Source organism: Cricetulus griseus, chromosome 8, assembly GCF_003668045.3.
Source record: "Cricetulus griseus strain 17A/GY chromosome 8, alternate assembly CriGri-PICRH-1.0, whole genome shotgun sequence".
Taxonomy (NCBI): domain Eukaryota; kingdom Metazoa; phylum Chordata; class Mammalia; order Rodentia; family Cricetidae; genus Cricetulus; species Cricetulus griseus.
In genome coordinates this window covers 24,799,633-24,827,229 of record NC_048601.1, presented here as the reverse complement: position 1 = coordinate 24,827,229, position 27,597 = coordinate 24,799,633, and the positions used below count along the sequence as shown (strand labels likewise).

General features: G+C 41.8%; 1 protein-coding gene across 10 annotated transcripts in view; it reads right to left on the bottom strand.

Annotated features, from left to right (window-relative positions):
• The window catches only part of Wnk1 (WNK lysine deficient protein kinase 1), a 129,850-nt gene extending 119,409 nt beyond the window's left edge, over positions 1–10,441 (bottom strand). For 4 of the 10 annotated variants that reach the window (XM_027429293.2, XM_027429296.2, XM_027429295.2 and 1 more), the window contains exon 1: positions 8,971–10,440. In XM_027429293.2, coding sequence (XP_027285094.1) covers positions 8,971–9,720 — 750 coding nt within the window. In that variant the 5' untranslated portion in view covers positions 9,721–10,440. Of the gene's footprint in view, positions 1–8,970 lie in introns of all 10 variants that reach the window. The other 6 variants (XM_027429291.2, XM_027429292.2, XM_027429298.2 and 3 more) reach the window with 4 other exon arrangements.
• Positions 10,442–27,597: the final 17,156 nt, after the last annotated feature.

Sequence of the window (27,597 nt, the reverse complement as noted above, 5' to 3'; positions counted from 1 at the left end):
CACCCTAAGATCAATCCCTGAAACTCACATCACTGAAAACAGCCAAGTTGTGTACACACACACACACACACACACACACACACACAGTCTCTTACAGTAAGAAATCCCTTTTCAAATGTCAGCACCTTATCCTTGGACTTCCCAGCTTCTAGAACTATGAGGAAATAAAACAAAATACGCATGCATGCATGCATGTTTGCATGCGCGCACGCGCACACACACACATAAAACTTAATCTATAGTATTTTATGGCAGCAGCCCAAATGGGCTAAAACAATTAACCCTTCACTAAAAGAACCTAAAAAGTAGCTATGTCTTCAATATAGCCATGAGCATACCTGGTAGGTGTTACTTTGTTTTCTAAATAGCATTCTACATTAAAAAGAATCAGGGGAACTAAAATTTACATCTAGACTTGAGGCTGGTGTGATGGCTCAACAGGTTAAGTCACTTGCTGCCAAGCTTAAGTTCAGTCACCAAGATCCACATGGTGGAATGAGATAGCATATACCCTACACCTCCCTATACACACATGGTAGAAGGAGAGTGACATAAATGCACACACATACAAAATAAAATTTTTTTTTGGTTTTTCCAGACAGGGTTTCTCTGTGTAACAGCCCTGGTTGTCTTGGAATTCACTTTATAGACCAGGCTAGGCTAGCTTCAAACTCACAGAGATACACCTACCTCTGCCTCCCTTCCAAGTGCTTGCTGAGATTAAAGGTGTGCACTACCATGCTTGGCCAAAGTAATTTTTAAAAATTATTTATTTATATTTATTTTTATTTTGTTATTTGCCTGCATGTATGTCTGTAGGAAGGTGTTAAAGCCCCTGGAACGGAGCTACAGACAGTTGTGAGCTGCCATATGGAGGCTTGGAATTGACTCCAGGTCCTCTCGAAAAGCAGCTGGTACTCTTAGCCTCTGCATCATCTCTCCAGCCCCCACACAGTAATTTTTTAATTAAATAAATAAAAACAAACAAGGTTGGCATGTGTGTCTAAAGCAAAAAGGCCTTACCAACCTATCTACGCTACCACAATAATATTATGAACAACCTAATAAATCCTAAAACTAGATCTTGTACACTCAAGTATGGATTACCCAGGGTCTAAGGTGTGAGACTGAATTCAAAAAAGAACTATTCCATTCTAAAGAACATCAGAAGTTCAGACCTATGGATGTTGTACTCATATATGTAGGCTGGTAGATACTCAAGTAACACATCAACTGATAACTAAGTGGTGAACTATCTTTCAGGTTATGACTCCATTATTCTTAAAATTGAAATTTAAAATCCAGAAATACATAGATCATTAATAGATATGGATTACATTTAAAAGAACATCTTAGAAAAAACTCAACCAACAATTTTCAATCTTTAAACACCAATGTTAACCACCTAATAAACACCAGTCCCTTCTACAAGTTTTACATTGCTGATAGAACCAAATGCCCTAGATTATAAAAACAAAAAAGAAGCTACCAACAACACCTAAGAATATCACACTAATAACTTATTCAGGCATCATTTACTGAAAACACAACCAAACCCAGAATCAAGAATGACTCAAGTAACATAAACCCAAAATGCTAAAGCTGGTTTACTCACACCTATGTATCTTTAAAACACTAAAGTCAATTCTAGCAAAATTAGCATTTTCACTGCCTAGTACAGAGAACATCAGAAGCAACCATCAATAAGGATACTGAGGCCAGGCCTTACACACCCATAATTCTAGCACTAAGGGCAAGGCAGAGAATTATGAGTTCAAGGCTAGCTTGAGCTACATAGGGAACTATTGTTTTAAAACAAACAAAAGGGAGAGGGAGAGGTGGGAGGATTTCTGGGAGTTTAAGGCCAATCTGCTCTACAGAGTGAGTTCAAGGGACAGCCAGGACTGTTTACACAGAGAAACACTGTTAATAACAAAAATCTTTACACTTTGAGGGCAAAATTTTAGTTACATGAAATTACTGGAAGTAAAGGAACATCTTGTTTCCACAATAATAATCTCACAGTGACTAACAGAAATATTTCTCTTTAAATACTTAAGCTTGACAGAAATAATATTCTCTGTAATAGCCAATATCTATAACATCTAAAAATCTAAAAGCACATTAAATTAATACAAAAAAAAACTTCTAGAATCTATAAATGTATATTGCCTAAAAGGTCATTTAAGTGGAGATTTGTTTAAGGAAGAAGTGTAACATGTGACATTATAAATAATTGGTAAATGCAACAAGACTTAGAAGTCCACTCAACTCAAACTCATTTCTTCCAGAAAGTACTTATTAGTAGAAAGAGCAAGAACTAAGATAAGGTCTATGTAGCTTGGAACTCACAGAGATCCTCCTGTCTCTGCCTTCCTAGTGTTGGAATTATAGGTATATGCCAAACCCTAAGCATGTTGGTGATCTTAAACAAGTTACTAAGCTTGAATTTGTTTCCTCAAATCTAAAAGTCAAAAAACTGTACCATCTGCCCTGTAGTGTAGCTGTGAAATGACACACTGGTCTGTGTTTGATTTACAAAAGATGCCTGTAGACATCCAAAGTAGAAGATTACCAAAAAAATAGAAACATCTGTAAGAAGCTGAAACTCAGCAGTACAAAACAAAGAAACAAACAAAATGCTTTTATTTGGATTAAGAGGATTATACTTTTGATAGGCATACTTAATGTGTAAGAAGTAACCATTAACAGCCTTTAAATAGTACCTTTTGTTTTATAATATACTTCCTATTTTCAAAATACCTTCACATACTATTTCAACTGATCCTCAACAATCCTTTATCAGTTAAGACACATTGCTAGGGCTGGAGAGATGGCTCAGTGGTTAAGAGAACTGCTTGTTCTTCCAAAGGTCCTGAGTTCAATTCCCAGTAACCACATGGTGGCTCACAACCATCTATGAGATCTGGTACCCTCCTCTGACCTGCAGGCAACATGCAGACAGAACATGTACACATAATAAATAAATCTTTAAAAAAAGACACATTGCTAATAAATCAATAATACAGATTATATCCTTTACCCCAAAGCAGTTAATATAGAAGTATTCTGCCTTGGTTCTCTATGTTACATAGTGTTACTGTGCCATAGTATGAACTTTTCAAAGACAAGTGAAATAAACAAAAGCATGCAAATAACTTCAAGTAAATATCATTATTTTAAGAATTATATATGGAATCCAAAGAGAAAAATACTTTCCAGTTATATGTCAGGGGGATGCAACAAAGGTCTCAGCAGACTCCAGAAACAAGGAGTCCAGCAAAGCTGGCATTTGAGAAAACTGACAGGTTATATCAGAATGTTACAGGCAAAGACCATGTGAAGCTAAGGAATTTGAAAGCACCAGCATCACATTCAACTCTAATGTTCCTCTTAAGAATAGAAGAGTAAGAGATTTGCCACATGACTCTTCAAAACTAAGTGCAAACAAATCAAGTCTTCATAGATAACCTCAAAACAACAATATAAATACAACACCGAATAATCACAGTTAATATTCATGGACCAAGCTTTGACCTACAGTTTTTTTTGTTGTTGTTTTGTTTTTCGAAACAGGGTTCTTGTAAACAGTTCTGGCTGTTCTGGAACTCGCTCTATAGACCAGGATGGCCTTGGAGATCCTCTGCCTCTGGAGTATTGGGATAAAAGGCATGCACAACGACATTTAAATTCTTAAGACTGTGAAAAAGATCATTTTTTAAAAGTCAACCAAATATAATTCTCAACAGTTATATCCTACAGCAACAAATACATATTTCAGGGTTTGTTTTATTTTGTTTAGAACAGTATATCTATCATTCTGTAGCCCAGGCTGATACTAAACTTGTAGAAGACCTTCCTGTTTCAGTCTCCTAAAAACTACATTGCCTGCATTCAAATCCTGGCTCTGCTAAATGACCGTGGCTAGGGCTGCAAGTTTGCACCACATCCCAAGCTAACATACATCTCAAATCAAATCTCACCTAACCAAAATCACATTGTTTCTAATTCTATTCTTTTTAAAAGGGACAAAGTATTATTTGAAAATCACCAATCATTCCTTTTTTTTTCTTTTGGTTTTTTGAGACAGGGTTTCTTTGTGTAGCTTTGGAGCCTGTCCTGAAATTCACTCTGTTGACCAGGTTGGCTTTGAACTCACAGAGATCTGCCTGCCTCTGCCTCCCGAGTGCTAGGATTAAAGGCATGTGCCACCTCTGCAGGCAAATCATTCTTAAGTCTGTATAGCAGCTGCCTTTATACTAAAAAGTAAAGAGGATCTGGATGTGGGGGCTCATATCTGTAAACCTAGTACTAGAAGGCTGAAATGGGATTGAAACCAGCTTAGGCTACATAGTGAATTCTAGGTCAGCCCTTATCTAAAAAAAAAAAAAAAAAAAAAAAAATCAAATGAGGAGATTCAGTTCAATGTGTTATTTTAAAACTGACAAAGGAATAAATTATGCTTTGAGTCACAGAACCACATCCCATTTCTGCAGGGCTGCTAATCTTGAAACATTTAGGAGCCAGGCACTGTGGCACACGTATTTAATCCCAGCATTTGGGAGGCAGAAGCAGGCAGATCTCTGAGTTAGTGGCCAGCCTGGTCTACAAAGTGAGTTTGAGGACAGCCAGGTCTGTTATACAAAGAAACCCTGTTTTGAAAAATTGGGGTAAAAGAGTTCTCAGTTATTACTTAAGACTGTAGTATCAAAATGTTACCTTGTGACTCTAAAACTAACCTCAAAAATAGGTAGTTTGATTTGTACATCCTCCAAAGTCTATACCCCCATATGAAATGATAAAAAGTAAACAGAATTTGCCTTGACTTGAAATTACTAATTAACAATTACTAATTAGCCATCTACCAGGACTACAAATGCAGTACTTTTTTAAAAATACTTTTCTTCTTTTAAATTTATAATTCGTCTTTGTTTTTCAGAATGCTATACATGTATACAATCAAATATGATCATATCCACCCCCATCTCTCCCCTCCAAGTCTCTTTATGTCTCCCAACACATCCCCCTCTACTTTATGACTCTAAAAATAACTAACTAAAACCAATTTGTTGTTGCATGGGTTTGGGACCATCCTCTGGAATATGGGAAACCTATCAGTGGGAACATCATGAAAAAAGAATGATTTTCACTCCCAAAGAAGCTACCAACTGCCAAAAACTCCTTAGGAAGGGATAGGGCCTGAAGAGTAGATGTATGCCAGTACTTTAGCTGGCTTGATCTTAGGCAAGTTTTATGCAAGAAATCACACCTGCTGTTTGGACTGAACCCAGAACTTTGTGGATATTCTACCACTGAACTACATTCCCCAGCCCTCCTTTTGAGATACGATCTTACTAAGCTGTCCAGGCTGTCCAAAAACTTACTCTGTAGCCTAGACAGGCTTTGAACCTGTGATCTTACTGTTTCAGCCTTCCTGAGTAGTTGAAATTATAGACCTGGGCTACTAGGCCTAACTTGTAATAACTTTTAATAACTCACAAATTACTGGATCCTAACCATTTTAATTTTTGTTCTTTTTTTTAACTTAAGCCAAATTATTTACTGCCCTATGATATCAGGTCCTTATTTAACAAACTAAGATTTCATCCAATTGTCGTTTATTTATTCATGTGTGTGTGTAGGTATATATGTGCCACAGCGAAAGTGCACAAGTTGGCTCTCTCCTTCCACAATGTGGGTGCTAGAGATTGAACTAATAGACATCAGGCTTAGTGGCAGGAGCCTTTACCTGATAAACCATTTCCCAGGGCCCTTCTAGTTTTAATCCACTAAGATTTTTAAAGCCAGACATGGTGGTACATGCCTATAACCACAGTGCTAGGAAGGTAAAAGAAGGAGTTCAAAGCTATCCTGGGCAATACAGCAAAACTTTGCTCAAAACAAACAAAAAAACACTCAGATTTTTAACTTAATGGAACACAATACTATTCCTGTCTTGAAAAAACAAAACAAAACTATATTCAAATATATAGTCAGGTGGAAATATAGTTTAGTGGTAGAGTATGTAATATAATACCCTAGGTTCAATGGCTAGTAATGGGGAAGTGGGAAAAACACATTAAATGTAAAAAAGAAGTATTTTTTCTTTCTAAAGCTTTACTTATCCTTAGGTTTGTCCTTTCATTTGGACCCAAAGATAAAAGTTTAAAATATTGACCTACTAATACTTTGATCAAAATCAAAATGAAACAAAACAAAAAAACCAAGATTATTGCCTGACTACTGCTATAAAGTGCTCTTATACTAGAAGTCACATTTGTTTGTTTTTAATATGGAAGGGAATATTTTAAGCCAAAAATAAAAATTTTCAGAAGCTTGGTTAAAAGGCAATTAAAGTTCTGAAAACCAGGACTTCATCCTATAAGCTAAGATCCATTGGTTCTGCTTCCAAATGGTGACTTGGATTAAAAATAATAGTCAAGGTAAGATTTTCCTTAGTTTGAGCACAGCCACAGCTACATAAAGAACTAAGTCCCGAAATTAAAACATTCTGAGAAAAGCGTTAGAGCTTTAAAGTTATTGTTATGACATTAGACAAATCGAGCTTTTTACACTGTATTATTAGATCCAAAACAAAACAACACTATCAATCCAGAACAACAAAGGTAAAACAAACAAACCATAGTCTGAGAAATCCTTTTAAATGTGAAATAACTGAGTGCTTCTGAGTGGTATATTATAGAGCTTGCCTAGCATGCAAGTGGTTCTGAGTTCAATCCCCAGAACAAAAAAAATCACACACACACACACACACACACACACACACACACACACGGTAAGTGAATAACTAACAAAGTTAACCCAAAAAATCCTCAATATTTAATGAATTCAGTACTTTAAAATGGGTAGTTGGGAAGGACCAGACATGGTGGCTAATACCCATAATTTCAGCATTTAGGAGGTTGAAGCTTTAAATTGGTTGCCGGGATGATCTACAGAGTGCATTCAAGTTAGCCTGGGCTGCCTCTAAATAAATAAATAAATAGTTGTAATAATGAAAATAAAAAGTAGAAGTACACAATCATTCAGAAATAGAATTCAACTCCAGGATCAGTAACAATAAATCCTTGTTACAAAAAAGAAGTGTCTTCCTGTAAACCAATTACATCAAATTATTGAGTATGACTGGCCATGCATATCTTAATAAATTCATTTTAAAAACAAATAAACAGCTGGGTAGGGTGGCACATGTCTTTAATCCCAGCACTAGGGAGGCAGAGGCAGTCAGATCTAGGTGAGTTTGAAGCCAGCCTGGTCTAGAGCTGGACAGAGTTCCAAGACAGCTAGGGTTGGGGTAGGGGGTAGGGGGCGGGGCAGGGACAGAGACATTTATTTCCCTTAGAGGAAATTTAAGGCATATAGGGAAGAAGAAAGGAAAGCTTGATCAACTACCTTGTATGGAACAATCATGTACTGGTAATTGTTGAAGCTGGATGACTGCTACATTCTCTCACACTCAGTAGATATTTTGAAGCAAATTCCAGACATTATTCCTTTCACATTTCATATGGCCTTGGGTCATTTAGAAACCCACTTGTTTATTTACTAGTTCTTGGGTAAATGAAGTTCTGAGATTATTTCAGTTTTACTTTCCAATACTATTTCAGTTTGGTCCATTTTCTTTGAAAGAAATTAGTAGTGAAGCTTTCATCTATAATATAGCCGAAATTCTGCTTCCACCGTTAACACATGTTAATTTCCTTGTAAGAACAAGAGCTAACAAACTGATATTTACATAGGTGCTCTCTAATATTTATTATCGTTGATATAAGTCAAGCAATTTGTAAATCTGTAGCCCAAACTAATCTATTTAAGTCTGGACTATAGTAAAACTTCCCTATGAGATTAGGGAAAGTTTAGTTTAAAAATCTTTTATATCCCTGGCATTGTGGCAGAAACTTGTAACCCTAGTTACTCTGGAGGCTAAGGCAAGACGGACCAACAATTTCAGGCCAGTCTAGGCTATACTTTAGGACACTGTCACAAAAATCTTTTATAACAAGATTACAACAACGATGGTAATAACACAACTTTGAAAGCACTTCTACAATTTTGTATGGACTTTTACTATTCACTACTGACTGAACAGGATGAAGACAGTCACTCTAATCACAGGACCCACATGGCTTAAGCATCTGTAGGTGGTATAATAGCAGATGCATACAGTACCATCCTAGTCCCAAAGCACTTATCCTTAAATGGAAAGAGACAAGAGAGTTGGGGGTCAGGGACTGGTTGTTTTACTTTTTTTGAGACAGTGTTTCACTATGAAGCCCAAACTGGCCTTGAACTTGAGATTCTCCAGCCTCAGCCTCTGGAGTAGTTGGGACTTACAGGCTTGTCCTAACACACCTAGAAAGCACTTCTGTTTTGTTATTTACTAAATGTCTATGCTACTATCAAGTAAGCTGAATATTAAGGCACAGGGTGTAATCTAACAACCTGATCTTAGGGAAACACAAAAGGCAGTTCATTTTTGTAGAGACTCTGATGAGACTGAAGTGCAAAGAAGAAAAAAGGTTTGGTATTTACTTAAAGCAATAATTTTCCCCAAAGGCTGAGGATATATATATATATATATATATAGACCAGTGGGAAAGCACTTGCCCAGGCCTGGGGTTCATTGCCCAATTCAAGAGGGTGGGAGGGAGAAACCCTTCCCCACTAATTCCAAGTTTCCGGCCAGATATTAAATACACAAGTTTGTACCTAATGACTTTCACCTCATGTCTGGCAGCAATCCCTCTAGACACCAATAGTTACTATCTTTTTCCAAACACCTTACTACAGCTCCACAACCTCCCAATTTGAACCTCTTTGGAAGCTGGCCTCCTCCTCCCACTCAGATTCAGAGAATTACAAGTAAAGAATGAACACGATAAACTGGCTTAACGGAGCCAAATTTGCTATCCAAACGACCGAATATGAAAGGAGGAGGTGGGGCATTACCTGCAATTCACACCAGGCGACTTCCACAGTGGTTTCGGTGTCCAGACCTTTGTAGACAGTCTTAAAGGACCCTCTGCCGATTTCGATGTCAAATTTGAGAAAGCGACCATCATTGGACATTCCCACAGCCTTGGTCTCCAGCTCTTCGATATCATCCTGTTGCTGGCTCTCTTGCTCTTTAACACTGCTGCCGCCGCTGCCACTTCCACCTCTTGACGGCGGTGGCTCTTCTTTGCTCCCCACGAGGCTGGGCTGGGACACCGGGCGGTCTTTGCTGGTACTGCTGGAGACGGTGGTGGTGGCCGAGCCTACAACGGCTTGTTCCCCAGGGGAGGCAGCAGCTGAGGGCTGCTGAGACACCTGGGCAGCAACGGTGGCGGTCAAAGTTTCCTCCCGGTGAGGCTCGGGTGGAGCACTCTGAGGCACCACTGTGGGCACACTCGGTTGGGGGATCGAAAGGGGGAGACCCGGCAGTTCCAACGCGGTGGCATTGGAGTCGCAGATGACGCTCCGGCGGAAGAAGCGGTGCTCCGTGGGGGTGGTGGTGGCGGCCGCCCCACGGCTGTCCTTGTCCATAGTGTGACGGCGGCGCCGGTATTCCTCGGTTCTGCCGATTCCGGAGTCGGCGACCGTGGCCCCCAGTTTCTCGCCCACGGAAGAATCGGAGCTTGAGCCATTCTTGGGGACCGGCGCCGGAGGCGACAGGAAGCCCGGAGTGCCGCTCTGCTTCTCGGCGGCGCCGTCAGACATGGTTGGTCCGCTCGGTTGAAGAGTGCGGGCTCGGATTCGTGAATGAAAAGGGGACAGGGAGGCCCGGAAGAGCCACCAAGAAGTGCTGGGCAGCGCTCCTACGGCGGGCTCGGAGCCACCAGGCGACTCCCTCTCAGCACTGACAAGACGCCCGGAGGGCGACGCGGGACTCTGGGTCCGGCTGCGGCGGCTGCTGCTGCTGCTGGCACCGGGGCTGCTGCGGCTCACGGGGCGGGCTCGTCGGCGGGCGAGGCAGGAGCGGAGCCACGGGGGTTAGCGCCGCACAGTCCGCATCCATCCTGCAGCGAGCGGCGGCCGGTAGGGCTGTGGCAGCAGAAGCGCCGCAGTCATGAGGGGCAGGGCGCGGGGCTGGCTCCCGGGCGAGCGGATGCGACGAAAGCGAAGACGGCTAAGCTCCCGCGCTGCCGCTGCGCTGCCGCCGCCGCGCTGCCGCCGCGCCGCCGCCGCCGAGCACGGCGGGATAGGCCCTGAGGGCGGAGGCAGAGCGCGCGAGGGACGAGCCCCGACGCCGGGCGGTGGCAGCCCGGGGCACAGGAGTGGGAGGGGCCGCGCAGGGGAAGGAGGGCCGCGGCCCGGGCTCCCGGTCACTCGGCCGCCGCCGCCTCAGGCAGCACGCGCCCAGAGAGGGGGGGCCGGTCTCACAGGGCGCCCATCACCAGACGCCGAGGGCCGGAGCCTCGAAACCTCGAAGCCTGAGGAGCGGCCCCCCCCGTCCCCGAGGCCTCCCCGCCCGCCCGCCCCGGGCCTGGCGAACCTCTTCCCCTCTCCGGCCGGCGCCGGCGGCAGAGGAGGGAGGGAACTGTGGGGAGGGGAGGGCCGCTCACTGCGGGGCCCGTGCTCCGCTACTTCTCTGGCCAGGAGGAGAGAAGGCCGAAAGAACTGGGAGGAGGGGGATAGGGAGAGAAAGAGCAGTCACCCCACTAGGCGCCTTCTGTCAGCGAAGAAGGGAGTGCGGGATGGCCGAGCAGAAGAAGCGCGTCCGCCCGGGAAACTCTCCGCTTTAAATGGCGCCGATGTCTGAAGCCTCCACACAGCCCGCTTGGACCCCGCCCCCCGCTGCCCGGGGCGGCCCCGCCCACATCGCTCTCGGGGGCTCTCGCGCAGGCGTGCCGAGCTCGAGGCACAATGGGATTTGTAGTTTCAGAGTAGAAACCGTGAAAGGGACCAGGGAGGAAGGCTCCTACTACTTCCGTGATGCCCTGCGATGGCTCTAGCCTAGTGCCTCCTGGGAATTGTAGTTCCTTTTTTTGAAAACCGCCCCTTCTGAAAGCCTGATGGGAGCGTCATCGTGGGTCGCTCAATTCCATCCCAAAGTCAGCGCTCCCTACCAAAAATCATTATTTAGGAATCAACTGCAAAAGAAGTGAAGGAGAGGGGGGGGGGGAAGAAATGAGGAGAGAACGAGAGGCTTCCGTCATGTTCTGCTTAGATAGCTCACAGGGCTGCCATGCAATGAAAAATGATCTGTTGTTCGCCTTTAATGGAGAGCCTCCTCAGTGTTGAGTGACTAGGGGTGTGGGAGTGGAGAGGGAGGCAGAGCTGGATCACCAGAGCCCGAGCTCGAAGACTCCAGGGAAACTTTGTGAAGTGTACACAAAAGATCACTGTTAATTAAATGGGTTGGGGAAGACAAATATATTCCATCCTTCTCCCCTCCACAGCAGCTTAAGACCACATGCTCGGCTCCTGTTTCCAAACAAGTACTTTGGCTGCGAAGATGGGCTGCCTAAAACCCAGGATCAGAGCGAACCCTCTTGGCTTTGCCAGAAACTTAACGGGGTGGGGGGTGGGGGTGGGGAGGTGAGGTGAGGGGGAGGCGGGTGACAGGCATGGGAGGAAGTCGTGTTCGAAGATAGTCTACATCTTTGATTACAAACTTGAGAGGGCATAGTTGGGTAAAATTTATTTACCTTTTGTTTTGTTTTTCCCCCGGTGGCTTAGTAAAACACCCGTTTCTTTACTAGCCTTGCATTTGTGTACGTTTGTAACTTATACCAATCGGGAAACCTAGATCCGTACAGTTTACAGTAATGGAATTCTTTTCTTCAAAATATCCTTAGTGCTTCCTGGACCACCTTTGCTACTACCTAAGATTATCGTTGTGATGAGCACCAGGGGGCACCAGACAGAGTAGGGAGACAAATTTATGAACCAGATGGCAGTTACAAATCTTAACCCAACCGGTGAGAGCGGGAAGCGCTTAAACGTACGCAACCGCACCCGAGCGAGCGTGGATACGCTGCAGCCTCAGCCCGGGACTGGAGCGTGCTCTGAAGCCCGCGTTCTTAGTCCAAGACCCCAGGAAGAGGAGCAGTAGTTTGGAAGCAGCTAGAAAATTCGTTAACTCGGTGTACCTTGATAAACTCCTCTCAGAGAAGTCTTGCTATACGATTAATAATAACTTATCGCAAACGTTTAAAAAGAAGTTAGCACTTTCCCTATTCTTTTTTCTTACCAAGAACTACACTTGAATCTTTAGAGTTTGTTTGAAACCAATGGTTGTTAGATTACATAAAGATGGCAGATTGTGAACACTTTAAAATACAAATGCGGTAGGGACAGCGAGAATACTGAAATATTAGCCCTCTACTGTTTAAGAAAGTCATTGGTTCGCTATATTAATGGTAAGTCTATTTTCGCAAATGTAATTAATGGTTTAGCTCCAGTCATAAACCTAATGTCAGCAAGTGAAGAAATGACTATGGGGTGATTTTTTTTTTGTTTAACTTCTTGCTTGAGTCTGCTGAGTATACTTTTTTCAATTGTTGCTTTAGGAGAGAAAAGTTTGTTTATAACTCAAAGAAACTAATTATACAGTGGCGAATTAGAAGGCTAATAAATCGAAATGTTTGTTTTTGTCTCTATAAAAAGAAATTAGGATATTTCTGTATGGGTGGTTATAAGAGTTTTATCTGTCTTTGTTTCATATTCCTATCTACTAGACCCTGAAACTTAGGTCACATGGCAATGGGCACAGCTTCCTTAACAATAACTATGGTCTGTCAATGTGTCATTTCAAGCAGGAATACCTAAAGTCCTTGTAAATAACTTAATAACCATTGACTGTAAAACCACACTTACCAGCATGACAACTTTTCTTACTTAGCTTTACTGTGAAAACAGATACAACAGATACAGTATAGTCACTGTGTGCGCTGCTTGGACTTAAAGCTTATACTGTACCGTGGCTATTACTACACTTTTTTGATCATTTCTCTTTGTAATGCTTACCCACGAAAGTAACCTGATAAATGTCTGTTACCTGTGACTATAATTCCTGATAGTACTTTTCCTTTTTCTGGCATTTCAATTATCAAGTTCTCTTGCATCCACACAAAACAGCAAGGGACTATAGGTATCTGGAAGAGTTCAGTGTACAGTTGGATGCACTATGTATGGGGACATTTGACACATTGGCATTTAGATAGCTAAGAATGCAAATATTTTCTTCTTTCTCACCATATTTTGTATTGCCTCCTATTCTTGTTCAGTTTCTTGACTTATGTTTCCTTCTGCTTCCCATCCAAGCATATGTTACGTTTACACAATCTCTTGCAATTAGTAACTTACCAGCAATGAAAGTCAGTGGCAGCTTTAACTTAGACAGTGGGTGAAATAAGCTGACCACACACCTCTACCTGACCTTTCATGTCCCTTTGGTCATAGTGTAGCTTCTTGGATTGTGGACAAAAAGATACCATGGAGAGCCTCTCTTTTTTTGTTTGTTTGTTTCCTTTCCCTCCTTTTCTGTGTTCCTTTGACTTGCCTATGAATAAGCTTAGTTTTATTTCTGTCATTTGCAACTCTATGTGGCCTTATTTTAAACTTTAAACTCCTATTAAATGGTTTGCAACAACTAACTGTTTCCAGGTTTAATGTGGATAGTATGGATATCAACTCAAAAGGTATTTCATGCAAGAAACCTCTCTGACCTCTTTACCTAGAAATAATCTTTTCTCCCCTCAAGTTTCACTATACATTATTTTTACCTCTGTGTCATAGATCACCTTCTAAAGTATATTGTTTTTATTTAGGCTCACGTCTTATATTCTTCAGTCACTTTGTTCTGTAAAATAATGCCAACCATTGATCAAGTAGTTACTTATGTGTCAAGTTCTTTACAAAAAGAAGCCTATTTGAACCTCACAACCACTTCTCAGGAAGCAAGCCTTTTAATCTTCACTTTATAAATAAAGCCCTGAGGGAAAAAAGATTAACACAGAAAGATGGCTCAGTGGTTAAGAGAACTTATTGCTCTTCTAGTAGACCCCAGTTGGATTCCTGGCACTCACATGGTGGCCCATAACTGTCTATAACTCCAGCTGCAGGGGATCTGATACACTTCTCTGACATCTGTGAGCACCAAGTGCACAAGTGGTGCACTGACATATGATGTGGCATGTCCGTCTGTACACTGCAAATATGTGTTGCCTTTATTGGTTGATGAATAAAGCTGCTTTGGCCTATGGCAGGGCAGAATATAGCTAGGCAGGAAAGCAAAACTGAATACAGGAAGAAAGAAGAAGGGGTCAAGGGAGACCCCGAAACCACCAGAGGAGAAAGATGTCAGAGTATCACCATTAAGCCACGGGGCCACATGGTGATATACAGATTAATAGAAATGGATTAATTTAAATGTAAGAGCTAGCTAATAATAAGCCTGAGCCATTGGCCAAACAATTATAATTAATTTTAAGCCTCTGTGTGATTATCGGCTGCATGACTGGGCAGAAGGAAGAAAAGTATCCATTTACATACTTTCAGGCAAAACACCCAACACACATAAAATGAAATAAAATTAAAACTGTGTTGTCTAAGACAGGATCCTGAATTCAGGCTCAACTAATCTGCCCTTACAGTTTGTGCCCTAACTACTGAACCCTAGCATCCTCCAGTAATGCTTTCTGTACATTGTAGGCACTACAGACCCTCCTTAATTTGCAAATCAATAGAAACACTGGCAACATTAGAATTAACCAAAGACACTGATTCACAAACCCAAGCAGACTAAGCTGAATATACCTTCTGTAAAGAGGGGGTTATACATCTCAAAGAACTGGATTCTGGACTGGGAATGTAGAATAATGGCAGAATGCATGTTGCCATACATGAGGCCTTGTGTCAGATCCCCAGTAAGCATGAACACATACAAATTAAATAAACAAATTACATAACTCTTTGATTGAACCCTGGTGTTCCATGTATTCAGAGAGCCAGTGGGGTAGTACATGCCTTTAATCTCAGCACTCTGTAGGGAGAGGCAGGTGAATCTCTGTAAGTTTGAGGGCTGTCTGGTCTACAAAGTGAGTTCCAGGACAGGTTCCAAAGCTACACAGAGAAACTCTGTCTGGAAAAACCAAAAAACAAACAAACAAAAAAAGTGTTCAGAGAGAAAAAGAGCAGGTGTTGCATACCTTTGGCTAATGTGAAATTTAATAAGACAATGTGAAGTACAGGACAGTGCCTGGTATACGCAGAACTTCTATTCCAGTAGGAGTGGGAATTTCTCTCATTCCCATTTTGCAACTAAGTTGAATTAACGCACAAAGCCACGAGGATGACAGCTGAGAAATATTAGTCAAATTCCACAGGGTTAAATTATTGTGAATCAGAGGTGTCAAGTCCACTCCCAAGATTCCTAAGAGCAGCTTTCAGTCTTGCAGGAGTATCTAGTTAGGAGGATAAATGAGAGAAGCTTAGAGGAAGGGAGAAGGAGGAAGCGGCTATTCCTGCAGAGGGTGAAATCGGTTCATAGGACCCCTCCACTGTAATAGTGACTACTTTGTTTGCCAGGGTTGGGTCAGCTCAAGGGCATCTGAAGATCTGCAGATCTCCCTGGGTCTGCATTCACAGAGGAAAAGGAAGACTAATTACAGTCACCTGCCACTCTGGTTGTCCCACTTAATGCAAGCAACACAGGAAATTTCCTTTCTCATTCCAGAAACCACTGGATCTCCTGCCTCTGTAATGTTTGCATATCTGTCTGGAAAGGGGGCAAACAAGCCCCTGTTTCTCCTAAGCAGTAGAAAAAGCCAGCCTCCACAAACCTTGAAATTTGTCCTAAGAATCTGAAAGGTTACTTAGATATTTCAACAATGTATGTCTTGGGTAAACTTCCCCAGGAAGAGACATGTAGGCTGATGTACATGCAAGCTTATTGGTTCCTGGGGTTTTTGTTCTGTATGGTTTTGTTTTTGAGGGTTGCTTTTTTTTTTTTTTTTAAATAGGGTCTCTCTATTATGTTGTCCTGAGTGTCCTGGGACTGGCTCTATAGACCAGGCTGGCACTGAACTCACAGAGATCTGCTTGCCTCTACCTCCCAAATTCTGAGATTAAAGGCATGCGCCTTCATGTCCATCAGTTCCTGAGTTTTTTCATGGGGAGTTCAGAATGGCTACCACCATGGGGAATAAGAGAGGCAGGGCTGGCAGAGGGACTCATTCACCTGCTGTGCTGAGCTTCTAGAAGGCTGTGCAAAGTTGCCCTGAATGGGGCCAGGCGTACACCTTCAAGTCCTGGACTGCTTGGATACCGGCTGCCACCAGGGATGGGTAAAACCTCTTGACTCCTTTGTTCTGGAAGAGGAACTTCCTGACTGCCAGTGCTACAGCTTCAAGAATTCTTCAGTACAAACTTCGGTTCAGCTGTTAGTCACAGTCAAAGCTCCAAATCAAAGGAAAAAATTGACTTGTTGAGTTCTAGGCAGTAATAAAAGGAAGCGGATGAGAGACACCCCCCCCCCCCATCTAGGAGTAGAGATGTAGAAAATGGATGCATTGTAACCAAGGAGCTGTTGCATAGGGAGGGCAAAGTGAGGGCTAGATGACCCTCAAAAGGGAGGCCAGTTTGGGCAGTTGTTGGTGGAAAAACCAGTTCTCTTTGCAGACAACAGGGAAATTTTTCTTGTGTTACTACACAAGGACAAATACTACCCATCTTGGTTAAACTCCACAAGGGTCTAAAGTATTTGTAGTCTGTCAAGTCGTTGGAAGAAAAACTGAGAAGATGACTTTCTCACACCTTGGCAAAAGGAAAATCCCAAACAATATCCATCCCTGCACCCTCCCCACCAGTGATTCCCTCTACGGCTAACTGCTCACATTATTTCACAGGGGCATGTGTGTGTGTGTGTGTGTGTGTGTGTGTGTGTGTGTTGTGTAGAAATGTAATATATTACATTATTTCACAAGTGTGTGGTTATGTAAAAATGTAATATGTTATATTATTTCACAGCAATACATGTATGTATGTATATATACACATACATTCACACATATCCTTTAGAATATGTTACGTAGCAAAAAAACTTTATTTTGTTCCTTTTTCAAAGGGATGGAGCTCAGTGATAGAGCATGTATTAGCTTCTATTGGCCCTAGGGCCAATCCTCAGTACCAACTAATTAATCAATTAATTAAGCAAAGCAACACAAAATATAATAAAATGAGGTGACTGACTTCTCTAGCAGGTTTTAAATTCCTGAGGTGGAGGCTCTCAAGACTCACTCTTCCTTATTTCCCACAGGTAGGAATGATCTTCAAGCAGCTACACCTTGTTTAACACAGGCACCAACTAAAGGGGCACAGGTCTACACAAGTAAGGACACATGAATTATTTGTTTGTTCTTATGGATGAGGCATTCAGGAAACAAGTGCTAACGAATTGCATTGGTTTCGTAGTCCTGGATTGGACAGCTAATGGTCTCCTTTCAGAAGTCAGGTGATTTTTCTTGCAAAAAATGAAATAATGATCATGTTTTCCTCATTGATTTAGGTTTTACAGGCATCTGTAACTTTGGAAAGCTTTGTAAGAAATAAGACACCCCATATATTTATCTATATGGTAGCCACCTGTCTCATGTCAGATAAAATATTGACTGGCCAGTTCAATTTGAATTTTCAGATAAAAAAGAATAATCAGAAGTATAAATTTGTTTTATGAAATACTTGGGTTTTTTTGAACCCATATCTTATGTGCCTTAGGCTGGCCTTGAATTTACTATGTAGTCCAGGCTGGCCTCCAACTTACAATTCTCCTGCCTCAGCCTCCTAAGTATTGGCATTACAATTGTGGCCTACCATATCTGACTTAGAGAAAGCATTTTATAAGGTCCTTCGTGAGAAATGAGTGTGCTGTTATTTACCTTCCTATTATTCAAAGATTTTCTTAATCATCAGAAAGCCTCCTTGGTTAGGATAACCTGGTTACAAACCAAGTCATTGGCAAACAGCAAGAACACAGCCTTGTAATTAGCCTTTTGGGAGAAAGCATGTTTTGAATTGCTGCCTGCAGCCCTGGGAGCCTTGCAAGAAGCTGAAGTGAATTAATCTGAAAGATTTCCATGACAAAGGCTGATTTTTATATATGGCTTGAGGAATCTGAAACTGGTTAAACTGGCAGATGTGATCAGCTGAATTCTGCGAAGCCATAAAGCAAGAGAGGGATTGACTTGGCACAAAAGGAATTAAAATTTATGTCAAGGGGCTGGAGAAATGTCTGAGAGGTTAGGAGCAATGGCTGCTCTTCTGGAGGACCTGGGTTCAATTCCTATCATCGGCATGGTAGCTCACAGCCATCTGTAACTCCAGTTCCAGAAAATGCAACACCCTCCTCTGGCGTTTTTTGGGCACCAAGCAGTCATGTGGTACACAGACAAGCACCCAAGCAAAATGCCTTTACGCAAAAGGATTCTTGTTTGTTTTTGTTTTTCGAAACGGGGTTTCTCTGTGTAACAGCCCTGGCTGTCCTGGAACTCAATCTGTAGACTGACTAGGCTGGCTTCAAACCCACAGAGGATCAGTCTGCCTCTGCCTTCCAAGTATTGGGATTAAAGGCGTGTGCCACCACTGCTTGACCAGAAAAATTTTCTTTTTAATTAAGTTATGTCAGAAAAGGATAAAAAAATAAAGCCAGATGACATGAATTTTAAAATATATTTTGGCATATAATATAGTTTGCACTCAGCCTAAACCTACTGTACTGAGGTCTGTGACAAAGCATTTGACTTCCGGACTAAAAAGAGAACTGTAAATTAAAACAACAGTGGAATATTGTTTCTCACTTGTTGGAAAAATAGTTGTAGTCAGTGTTGGTAATACTGAGGGAGAAAGTGCCATCTGCCACTGCTGTGGAAAAGCTGAGCGGGAGCAACATTTGGTGCACAAGCTCACAACATGGCATCTTCGTATGAAACCTTTGACACATCCATTTTACTTCTGAGTAATCAATTCAAGAAAATACTTCCAAAGTCCCCAAACAGCATACATGTGACAGGGCAGGTGATGGGTATTTTCCCTCTGCTTTTTTGGCTCTTCCTTGTAATATCCCCTCAGGGAATGACAGACTCAGCGTTGAAAGGGACCTTCTTTCATCTTGCCATCAACCTGAAAATTGCCCTTTGTGTCACTGACCTATGCTTCTTCTTAAACGTTTATTTTTCTACTATTACACTTATTTATTTTGTATGTGGCCCTACACTCCTCCAAGCACAAGTGCAAGTGTGGGGATCAGAGGACAATAGCTCTACTCTGTGGGGCTGGGGATGGAACTCAGGTCATCAGGGTTAGTGACAAATGCCTTTACTCACTGAGCTATCTCATGACCCCTGAACAATTTTTGGAGAATGGCGATCACAGGCTCACATGATAGTTGAGTGCCACTTAGGGCAACTTTAATCATTAGCCAGGTTTGACTAGCATTACGTCTCTGCATGACTTGCATTCTTCAGCCCTTTAAAGCCACACAGAATACATTTAATCTAACTGTAGATACCTGGAGACTGTTGTGTCCCAACACAAATTTTCTTCACTGTGTTGTGTGCTGGGTGTCTGCTTTTTTGTAGGATGTGACTCCTTTTGTCTCTTGGGGAAGAGTTGCTACATGCTTTATCAGTAGCTTCCAAAAAAAAAAAAAAAGAAAAGAAAAGAAAAAAAAGAAACAACCAGCCCTCAGACAGCAATGAGTGTCACAAGGCCCAGTTTAAGATAAAAGGGCTCAAGGGAGTAAGCAGTTGCTGAATTCGTGGAGAACCAGTTGTATTTTGTTTTTTTCAGAGTTGAGATTTCAATCCTAAGTGTGATCAGACCTAAACACATGCAAATTAAAAGTAACACTAATTGAACTTAATATATACTTATCTATATGAAGCCACAAATTCAAGAGGAGGTAGTTGGAAGGACACAGGAGTTTCAGGGGAGTAGAGATCATGAGTAGAGTGTACTCATGTAGGAAGTTCTACAAAAATGGAAATTAAAACAGAACACTATATTGTAGAATAGCAGTTCTTTCACTTTGGTTTTATTTGTCCAGTAGAGAAACAGTCAACTATATGTTTGGGAGACAATGAAAAAACTGTACATAATTCCAGCACTTCGGAGGCTGAGGCAGGAAGATAGTAAGTTGATCACTCAGGATTTCTGCCCTAAATCTTCACTATGTATCAGACAAAGAGAATGAATAGAGCACCTTGCTATCTTTCCAATGCAGAATGCTTCAAGATAGGCAAGCCTGGGGTTGAGGGTGCAGCTTAGTAGAATACATAAGGTTTGCCGGGAGGTGGTGGTACACATGTTTAATGCCGGCACTTGGGGCCAGCCTGGGCTACACAGTGAGACTTGGTCTTTAAATAATTTAATTTTTTGTCTTTAAAAACTGAGTTTCTTTGTGTATCCCTAGCTGTTCTGGAACTCACTCTGTAGACCAGGCTGGCCTTGAACTCAGAAATTGGCCTCTACCTCTGCCTCCCAAGTGCTGGAATGAAAGATGTGTGCCACCAGCACCAGGCTTAATTAATTTTGAAAATTAATTAATTAAAAAGTATTACAAGTAAAAACTAAAGCCCCATTTTATACTCTGTAAATGTTAAAGATTAGAATGTGTTAGAGGCCGACAAAGTATATCTAAATGATCTGGTAACCTCTAAGATGGAACTTGGCTTACATGTCTACCGGTCACGATTTCCACGAATTTCCTTGCATACCTTCTTCCCACTGTCAGCTCCTTTTCTTCACATTAGTCATGGGATATATATATATATATATATATATATATATATATATATATATATTTAATATGTTACATCGCAGACTGGTGGGTCATCTCTCCTATACCTTCTGTTGCTGACTGGGCTCACTACACAACCTCTAACAGCAGGAAGTAACGCCTTTACGACAAAACTTGTACTCACAAGATGAATTTCATCAAGAAGTCTATTTCAAGGCTTGTGGGGGCAGGATATTTGCCTAGCATACACAAAGCCCTGGGTGCTATCCCAGCAAGGGAAAAAAAAAACAAAAACAAAAAAAACTCCCTTGTGTTTTAAGAAAATACTGTAAACCAGGTGTGGTGGTGCTCGCCTTTAGTCCCAGCACTCAGGAGGCAGAGACAGGTGGATCCCCGAGTTTGAGGCCAGCCTGGCTTACAGAGTGAGATAGTCAGAATTACAAGAAAGACCCTGTCTCAAAACACCCCCCCCAAAAAAAAAAAAACAAGAGAAAGAAAGAAGAAAAGAAAGAAACAGTAAAAGAAAGAAAAAAGGAAATGCTATGATGGGGGCTGGATCTGTACCTCACTTAGTAGAGGGGGTGCCTAGCATATGAAACCCTGGGTTCAAACTCTAGCACCCAGTGTGATGGTACATGCCCCTAACCCCAGCACTCAGAGGCAGAGGCAGGTGAATCTCTGAGTTCGAGGCCAGCCTGATCTACAGAGAGTTCCAGGACAGACAGAGATACACAGAGAAACCCTGTCTTAGATAGAAAAAAAAAAAATCTCTGGCCAATTCTGAACTACCTTCTAATGACCCTATGAACAAAGATGTTATGGTGGACAAGTTTTTCATCAAGGCCTAGCTTTTCTTCTTCTTTCCCACAGCTAACCTGACACTTCAACCTGTCTTAAATTGTTGGTGACATACAAGGCTGAAATATAAAGAATATTACTGTCTTTTTTTGTTTGTTTGTTTGTTTGTTTGTTTTGTTTTGTGTTTTGTTTTGTTTGAGACAGGGTTTTTCTGTATTGCTTTGGAGCCTGGCCTGGAACTCTCTCTGTACACCAGGCAGGCATCAAACTCAGAGAGATCTGCCTGCTTCTGCCTCCCGAGTGCTGGGATTAAAGGCATGTGCCACCACCCCCTAGCCAGAATATTACCGTCTTAAAGAAAATATTCTACTAAATGTGCGCATCTGGAATCTGAGTCAGAAGAATCTTGAGTTTGAGGTCAGCCTGGAGTACGCAGGAAGTTCAGCCTGTGCTACACAGGAAGTTCTAGGACAGTCTGGGCAAGTTAGCAAGACTTTGCTTAAAAGACAACAACACAGAGGCTAAAGCAACGATGGTTGCTCTAAGTTCAAAACCAGCCTCAGCTACATAGTGAATTCTAGTCCAACCTGGGCTACAGTGTGAGTGAGATCTTGTCTCAAAAAACTTAAAAATGCTGGGCAGTGGTGGCACATGCCTTAGGGGCCCCTTGAGGTAGGAAAGAACTTAATCCTGCACACATGGGTCAAGATTTGCCTCCATGTATCTGTCAATATGACATATTGCTAGGCAGTATACGAACAGGTCAGGCATGAGCTTTTCAGGTGTCCCTTATTTCAGTCTCCATGTTCTGGGGGTAGAAAACAAGAATTATGCCCAAGAAAAGTAGGTTGCCGCAGCAGTAACCGGACTAGAAGTGAACTGACGTATTGAAGCCATTTATGCTGAGTCATTATACAATATAAATGAGGTAAAATTGAGAGGTTGGGGTATTGTTCACTGATAAAGCTCTTACCTAACATGCCCAGGGTCTGCAGTTCAATCCCTAACCCTCCAAAAAGAAGGAGATGATGACAATAAAGAAGGAGGAGACAGAAGGAAAAAAGAAGAAGAAAATTAGAAGACCAGAATGGTGGCCCATACCAGTTGCCCTAAGTTTGAGGCCTGCCTGGATGAAAAAGTGAGTTTAAGGCCAAACTGAGCTGTATAGCAAGACCTTGTCTCAAAGACCCAGAAAGGAAAAAAAGAAGGAGGAGGAGGAGGAGGAGGAGGAGGAGGAGGAGGAGGAGGAGGCAAACAATTTGCAATGTTAATGTAGCACTCAATATAATAGTTAGCTGGATTTATTACCATATTTACTTAAAGTGTATGTTCTTATGATTTAAGTAATTCCTAGTAGGGAAAATAAAAACACAAGGATAAAAGAAAATAAAAATAGGAAAGAGTCCATCTTTTCAACAAATGTTACTAGGAAACAAAATTCACATGCAAAAAATAAAACTGAACCCTTACTTTTCATTGTGCTAAAAAAAAATCTCAGTCAGGCAGTGGTAGCACTTTTAATCCTAGCTTCGTGAGCCAGAGGCAGGTGGATCTCTGTGAGTTCGAGGCCAGCCTGGTTTATAGACCAAGTTTCAGAACAGCCAGGGCTGTTACCCAGAGAAACCCTGTCTCGATAAAAACCAAAACCAAAACAAAACAAAACTCTCAAACTGGAACAAATTACAAACTGAAGATCTAAAACTATAAAACTTTTAGGAGAAAATATGAAGAAAAAATTTCATGACATTAGATTAGGTCATTATTTCTTGCAAGTAAACACAACAAAAGAAAAAAAAATAAGTAAACTGACATCATGAAAATTGAAAACTTTTGGTCACAGGAGGCAATGACCTGTTTAGTAGTTTGCACCTGAGTTTAAAATGGGCAAGGACTTTAAAAGCCCACTCTGACTCTGGTTCACCCACTCCGTTCTGCCCTCCCTCTCCTCTCCCTGTCTTTCTTCAACTCCCATTCTATCATTCTATTTCAAGCATTCAATTGCTGAGCTACACCTCTAGTCCTTTATACTTATTTATTTATTTATTTATTTATTTATTTTATTTGATGCAGGGTCTTACTGCATAGCTCCAGCTGTCCTGGAACTCACTATATAGACTAGGCTGCCTTCAAATTCACAGAGCTCTACCTCATTCTGCATCGTGAGTGCTGGGATTAGAGCCTGAGAACCACTATGCCCAGCAACTCAATTTTGATTTTGATTTTAACATAAAGTTTCACTAAAATGCCTGCTTGGACTTGAACTGTCTTTGTAACCTAGCAAACTCAACACTCCTGCTTCAGTCTCCTAAGTGTTAGGATTTGTGCCATCATGCCTGGCCATAGACATTGTTTCTCCAAAGAAGATACACACACAAAATGCATGAGCTAAGCATGTAAAAATAGGCACAACAGTATAAATTATTAGAGAAATGCAAATTAAAACCATAATGAGGCCAGGCGGTGATGGCACTGCCTTTAATCCAGCACGTGGGAGGCAGAGGCAGGTGGAGCTCTATGAGTTGAAGAAAGCCTGGTCTACAGAGTGAATTCCAGGACAGGCTTCAAAGCTACACAGAGAAATCCTGTCTCAAAAAAAAAAAATCTATAATGAGAAGGTTGGGAAATAGCTGGATTAGTAAAATACTTGCCTTCAAGTCAAGTGTGAAGATGGGTTAGAACTCTAGAACCCATGGGGGGAAAAGATGCCTACCCAGTGAGTTTGTTATCCCAGCACTAGGGAGGTAGAGACAGGAGGATCATGGGCTTTCAGGCCAATTAGTCTATCCAAATTAGTGAGCTCCAGGCCAGCAAGAAACTGTCTCAAAACTGGTAGATGTCATACATGATGAAACCTTGGGTTGTCCCTTGGCTTACACACACACACACACACACACACACACACACACACACACACTCATGAATATGCACACATTAAAAAAAATAACAAGCTGGGCAGTGGTGGCCCATGCCTTTATTCCCAGTACTCTGGAGGCAGAGGCAGGTGGATCTCTGTGAGTTCAAGGCCAGCTTGGTCTACAGAGAGAGTTCCAGGACAGGCTCCAAAACTACAAAAAAAAAAAAAAAAAAGCCCTGTTTTGAAAAACAAACAAAAAATGTGTTGGCGGGGGCGGGCTGGAGAGATGGATTGTTGGTTAAGAGCACTTGCTGCTCTTGCATAGGAATCAAGTTTAATTCCCAGCACCCACAAGGTGGCTTACAACCATCTATAACTGCAGTAACAGGGCATCTAATGCCCACTTTGTACTTTTGCAGTGCATATATATACATGCAAGGAACATTGATGCACATAGAAATTAAAACATCTTTTAAAAAATTCTTTTAAAGGAGCTGGAGAGGTGACTCCACAGTTCAGGGCCCTTGTTGACCGTTCAAAGGACCTGAGTTCCATTCCAAGCACCCAGTGATAGCTCACAGCCATCCATTACTTCCAGTTCCAGGGAGCTGAAGCCCTCTTCTGACTTCCACGGGCCCAAGCAACATACATGGTGTACATATATACACACAGGCAAAACATTCATGCACAGAAAAAATAACTTTAAAAATAGTTAAAAATTTAAAACACCAGATACTACTTCACAGATCTTTAGCATAACAATTACCAAAGCAAATAAACAAACTCAAATGTTAGGAAAGACAGAGAAACTGGAGCCTGTGTGCATTGCTAGTGGGGATGTAAAATGGTACGGCTATGTGAAAATGGTGAATAGATTATCATGTGATCTAGCAATTTCACTCCTCTACGTGTACTCAAAATAACTGAAATCAGAGACTCAAACAGAGTTCTCTGTGGACTAATGTTTATAGCAACATTATTCATGGTAGCCAAATGCTGGGAACAACACAAGTGCCTCTCAGTACACGAATGAATAAACAAAATGTGATATGTGGTATATGCATACAGTGAAATATTGTTCAACCTTAGAAAGGGATAAATTCTGATGCATTCTGCAGCATGGGTGGATTTTGAAATCGTGTTAAGTAAAATAAGCCAGACACAAACGGCAAATTCTTCTTTTTTGTTATTTTTGTGTCTGCACCCTCTTCCCCCCCTCAACACACACACACTGAGGACTAAACTCAGGGCTTTGCACTTTCTAGGCAAGCGCTCTACCACTGAGCTAAATCTCCAACCCTAGGCAAATTCCTCTTATACGAGATTTAAAAAAAAAAAAAAAAAAAAAAAAAAAAAAAAAAAAGCAAATTCAGAGAAACAGAAAGGAAATTACAGGTTACCTAGGGCTGGTATATTACTGCCTAATGGGCACCAAGTCTTTATTCTGAATCATAAAAAAGGATATGATTCTTGGTAATGATTATATAACATGTTGTATATACTCAATGCCACTAAATGTATGTTTTAAAATGAGTAAAATGGTAAACATTGTATATAGTATTATAACATACATTTTATACATATATTTTTTCCCAGAAAAGAATACTAAATCAAAAGTTTAAGAGAAGAAAAGAGTGGAAGTACTCCAATAGACTCCTTCACCAACATCCCAGGCAACCTACTCTGAAGTATTAAATTTGTAAGACAGTTTTGAGGGCCTCTGGAAATAGGGATGGGTTAGCTGAATTTATAATAGAGACAAGAAGCTGTCACTTGTACATCAAATAGGACAACTCTAGCTACCTAGCCATGGCAATGCTTTAGAAAAGTAGTTTCAGGTTGACAGTTGGCTGGGGTTACTCTGAAATTGAGCCCCTACAAGGCTTAGCTTTCCTCTTGGCTTGTTTACTTGGCTCGTCTTTCAGTGTCTGAGCCAAGGCCAAGACCAGAGCATCACCCGGGATTCAAGAGAGACTTGGATCCCCTATCACAGTGTCCCCACAGCTTTCATCTCAGGTGGCCAGTCCTCAGATCGACACTTACCTCTTGTGCTGCTTGTCATCTGTACTTCTAAAACTCTTAGAGCCCGCCCAGGCATTTTTCTCCAGCTGCTGAATGGGGTTCAAGAAGTGTTTTTCTGGTTCTTCCTGCTTAGCACCTGCTTTTGTAATTACCATCTTAGAGCCACAACAAACGCTTTTCCTTCCCGTTTCCTCAGGCAGCAGTGCATGACCAGCTCCAGCTGGTGAAGACATCTAGCACTTTCTCCATCCCTACCCTGCCTCCCTTCCTTCTGATTGCCTTTGCCAGCCTGTCTCCACAGCCAGTGGAGAGCATCGCTGGCAACAGGCACCGCTGCTATAGTGTCTTCTTAGCCTGGGGAGGCGCAAACCTTTAATCCCACCTGGGGGCAGCGGGCCTGCAGATCTCTGAGTTTGAGTTCAGCTTGACCTACAGACCGAGCTCTGCAACACAGAAAATCTGTCTCAAAAAGACCAAAAACTGCCAGGCGTTGGTGGCACAGACGTACCATGTTATGTGTAGAGTGTGAACTAAGCCTGTAAGAGGTTCAATTCCCCAGGACCCCATAAAAATTGTGTGTGTGTGTGTGTGTGTGTGTGTGTGTGTGTGTGTGTGTGTGTGTACCAAAAGTTGATATTAGATGTCTTCCTCAGTTGCTTTCCATTTTATTTTTTGTTTCATTTATTATTTTGGTTTTCTGTGTAACTCTGGCTTTCCCGGAATTTGCTCTGTAGACCAGGCTGGCCTCCAAGTCACAGAGATCTGCCTGCCTCTGCCTCCCCAGTGCTGGGATTCGTCACTGTGTGGCCATTTTATTTTTTAAGACAGAGTGTCTTGCTGAACCTGGAGCTCAGTGGCCATCAAAGCCCAGGGATCTTGCTGTTCCTACCTTCTGGCCCTGACCCTGGGGTTATTTACATGTGTTACTGTAACCAGCTTTTTCTATACAGGTGTGGGAATTGAACTCAGCCTCATGCTTGTGTGGCAAGAACTTTACTGAGTCATCTTCCCAATCCTCTCAATAGTTAAAAAATTATGCTACATGGTGCTGGTGCTCGCCTTTAATCCCAACAATAGAGAGGTAGAAGCAGGGGGACTTTTGAGTTCGAGGACAGCCTGGTCTACAGAGGGAATTTCAGGAGAGCCAGGACTGTTATACAGAGAAACCCTGTCTTGAAAAACA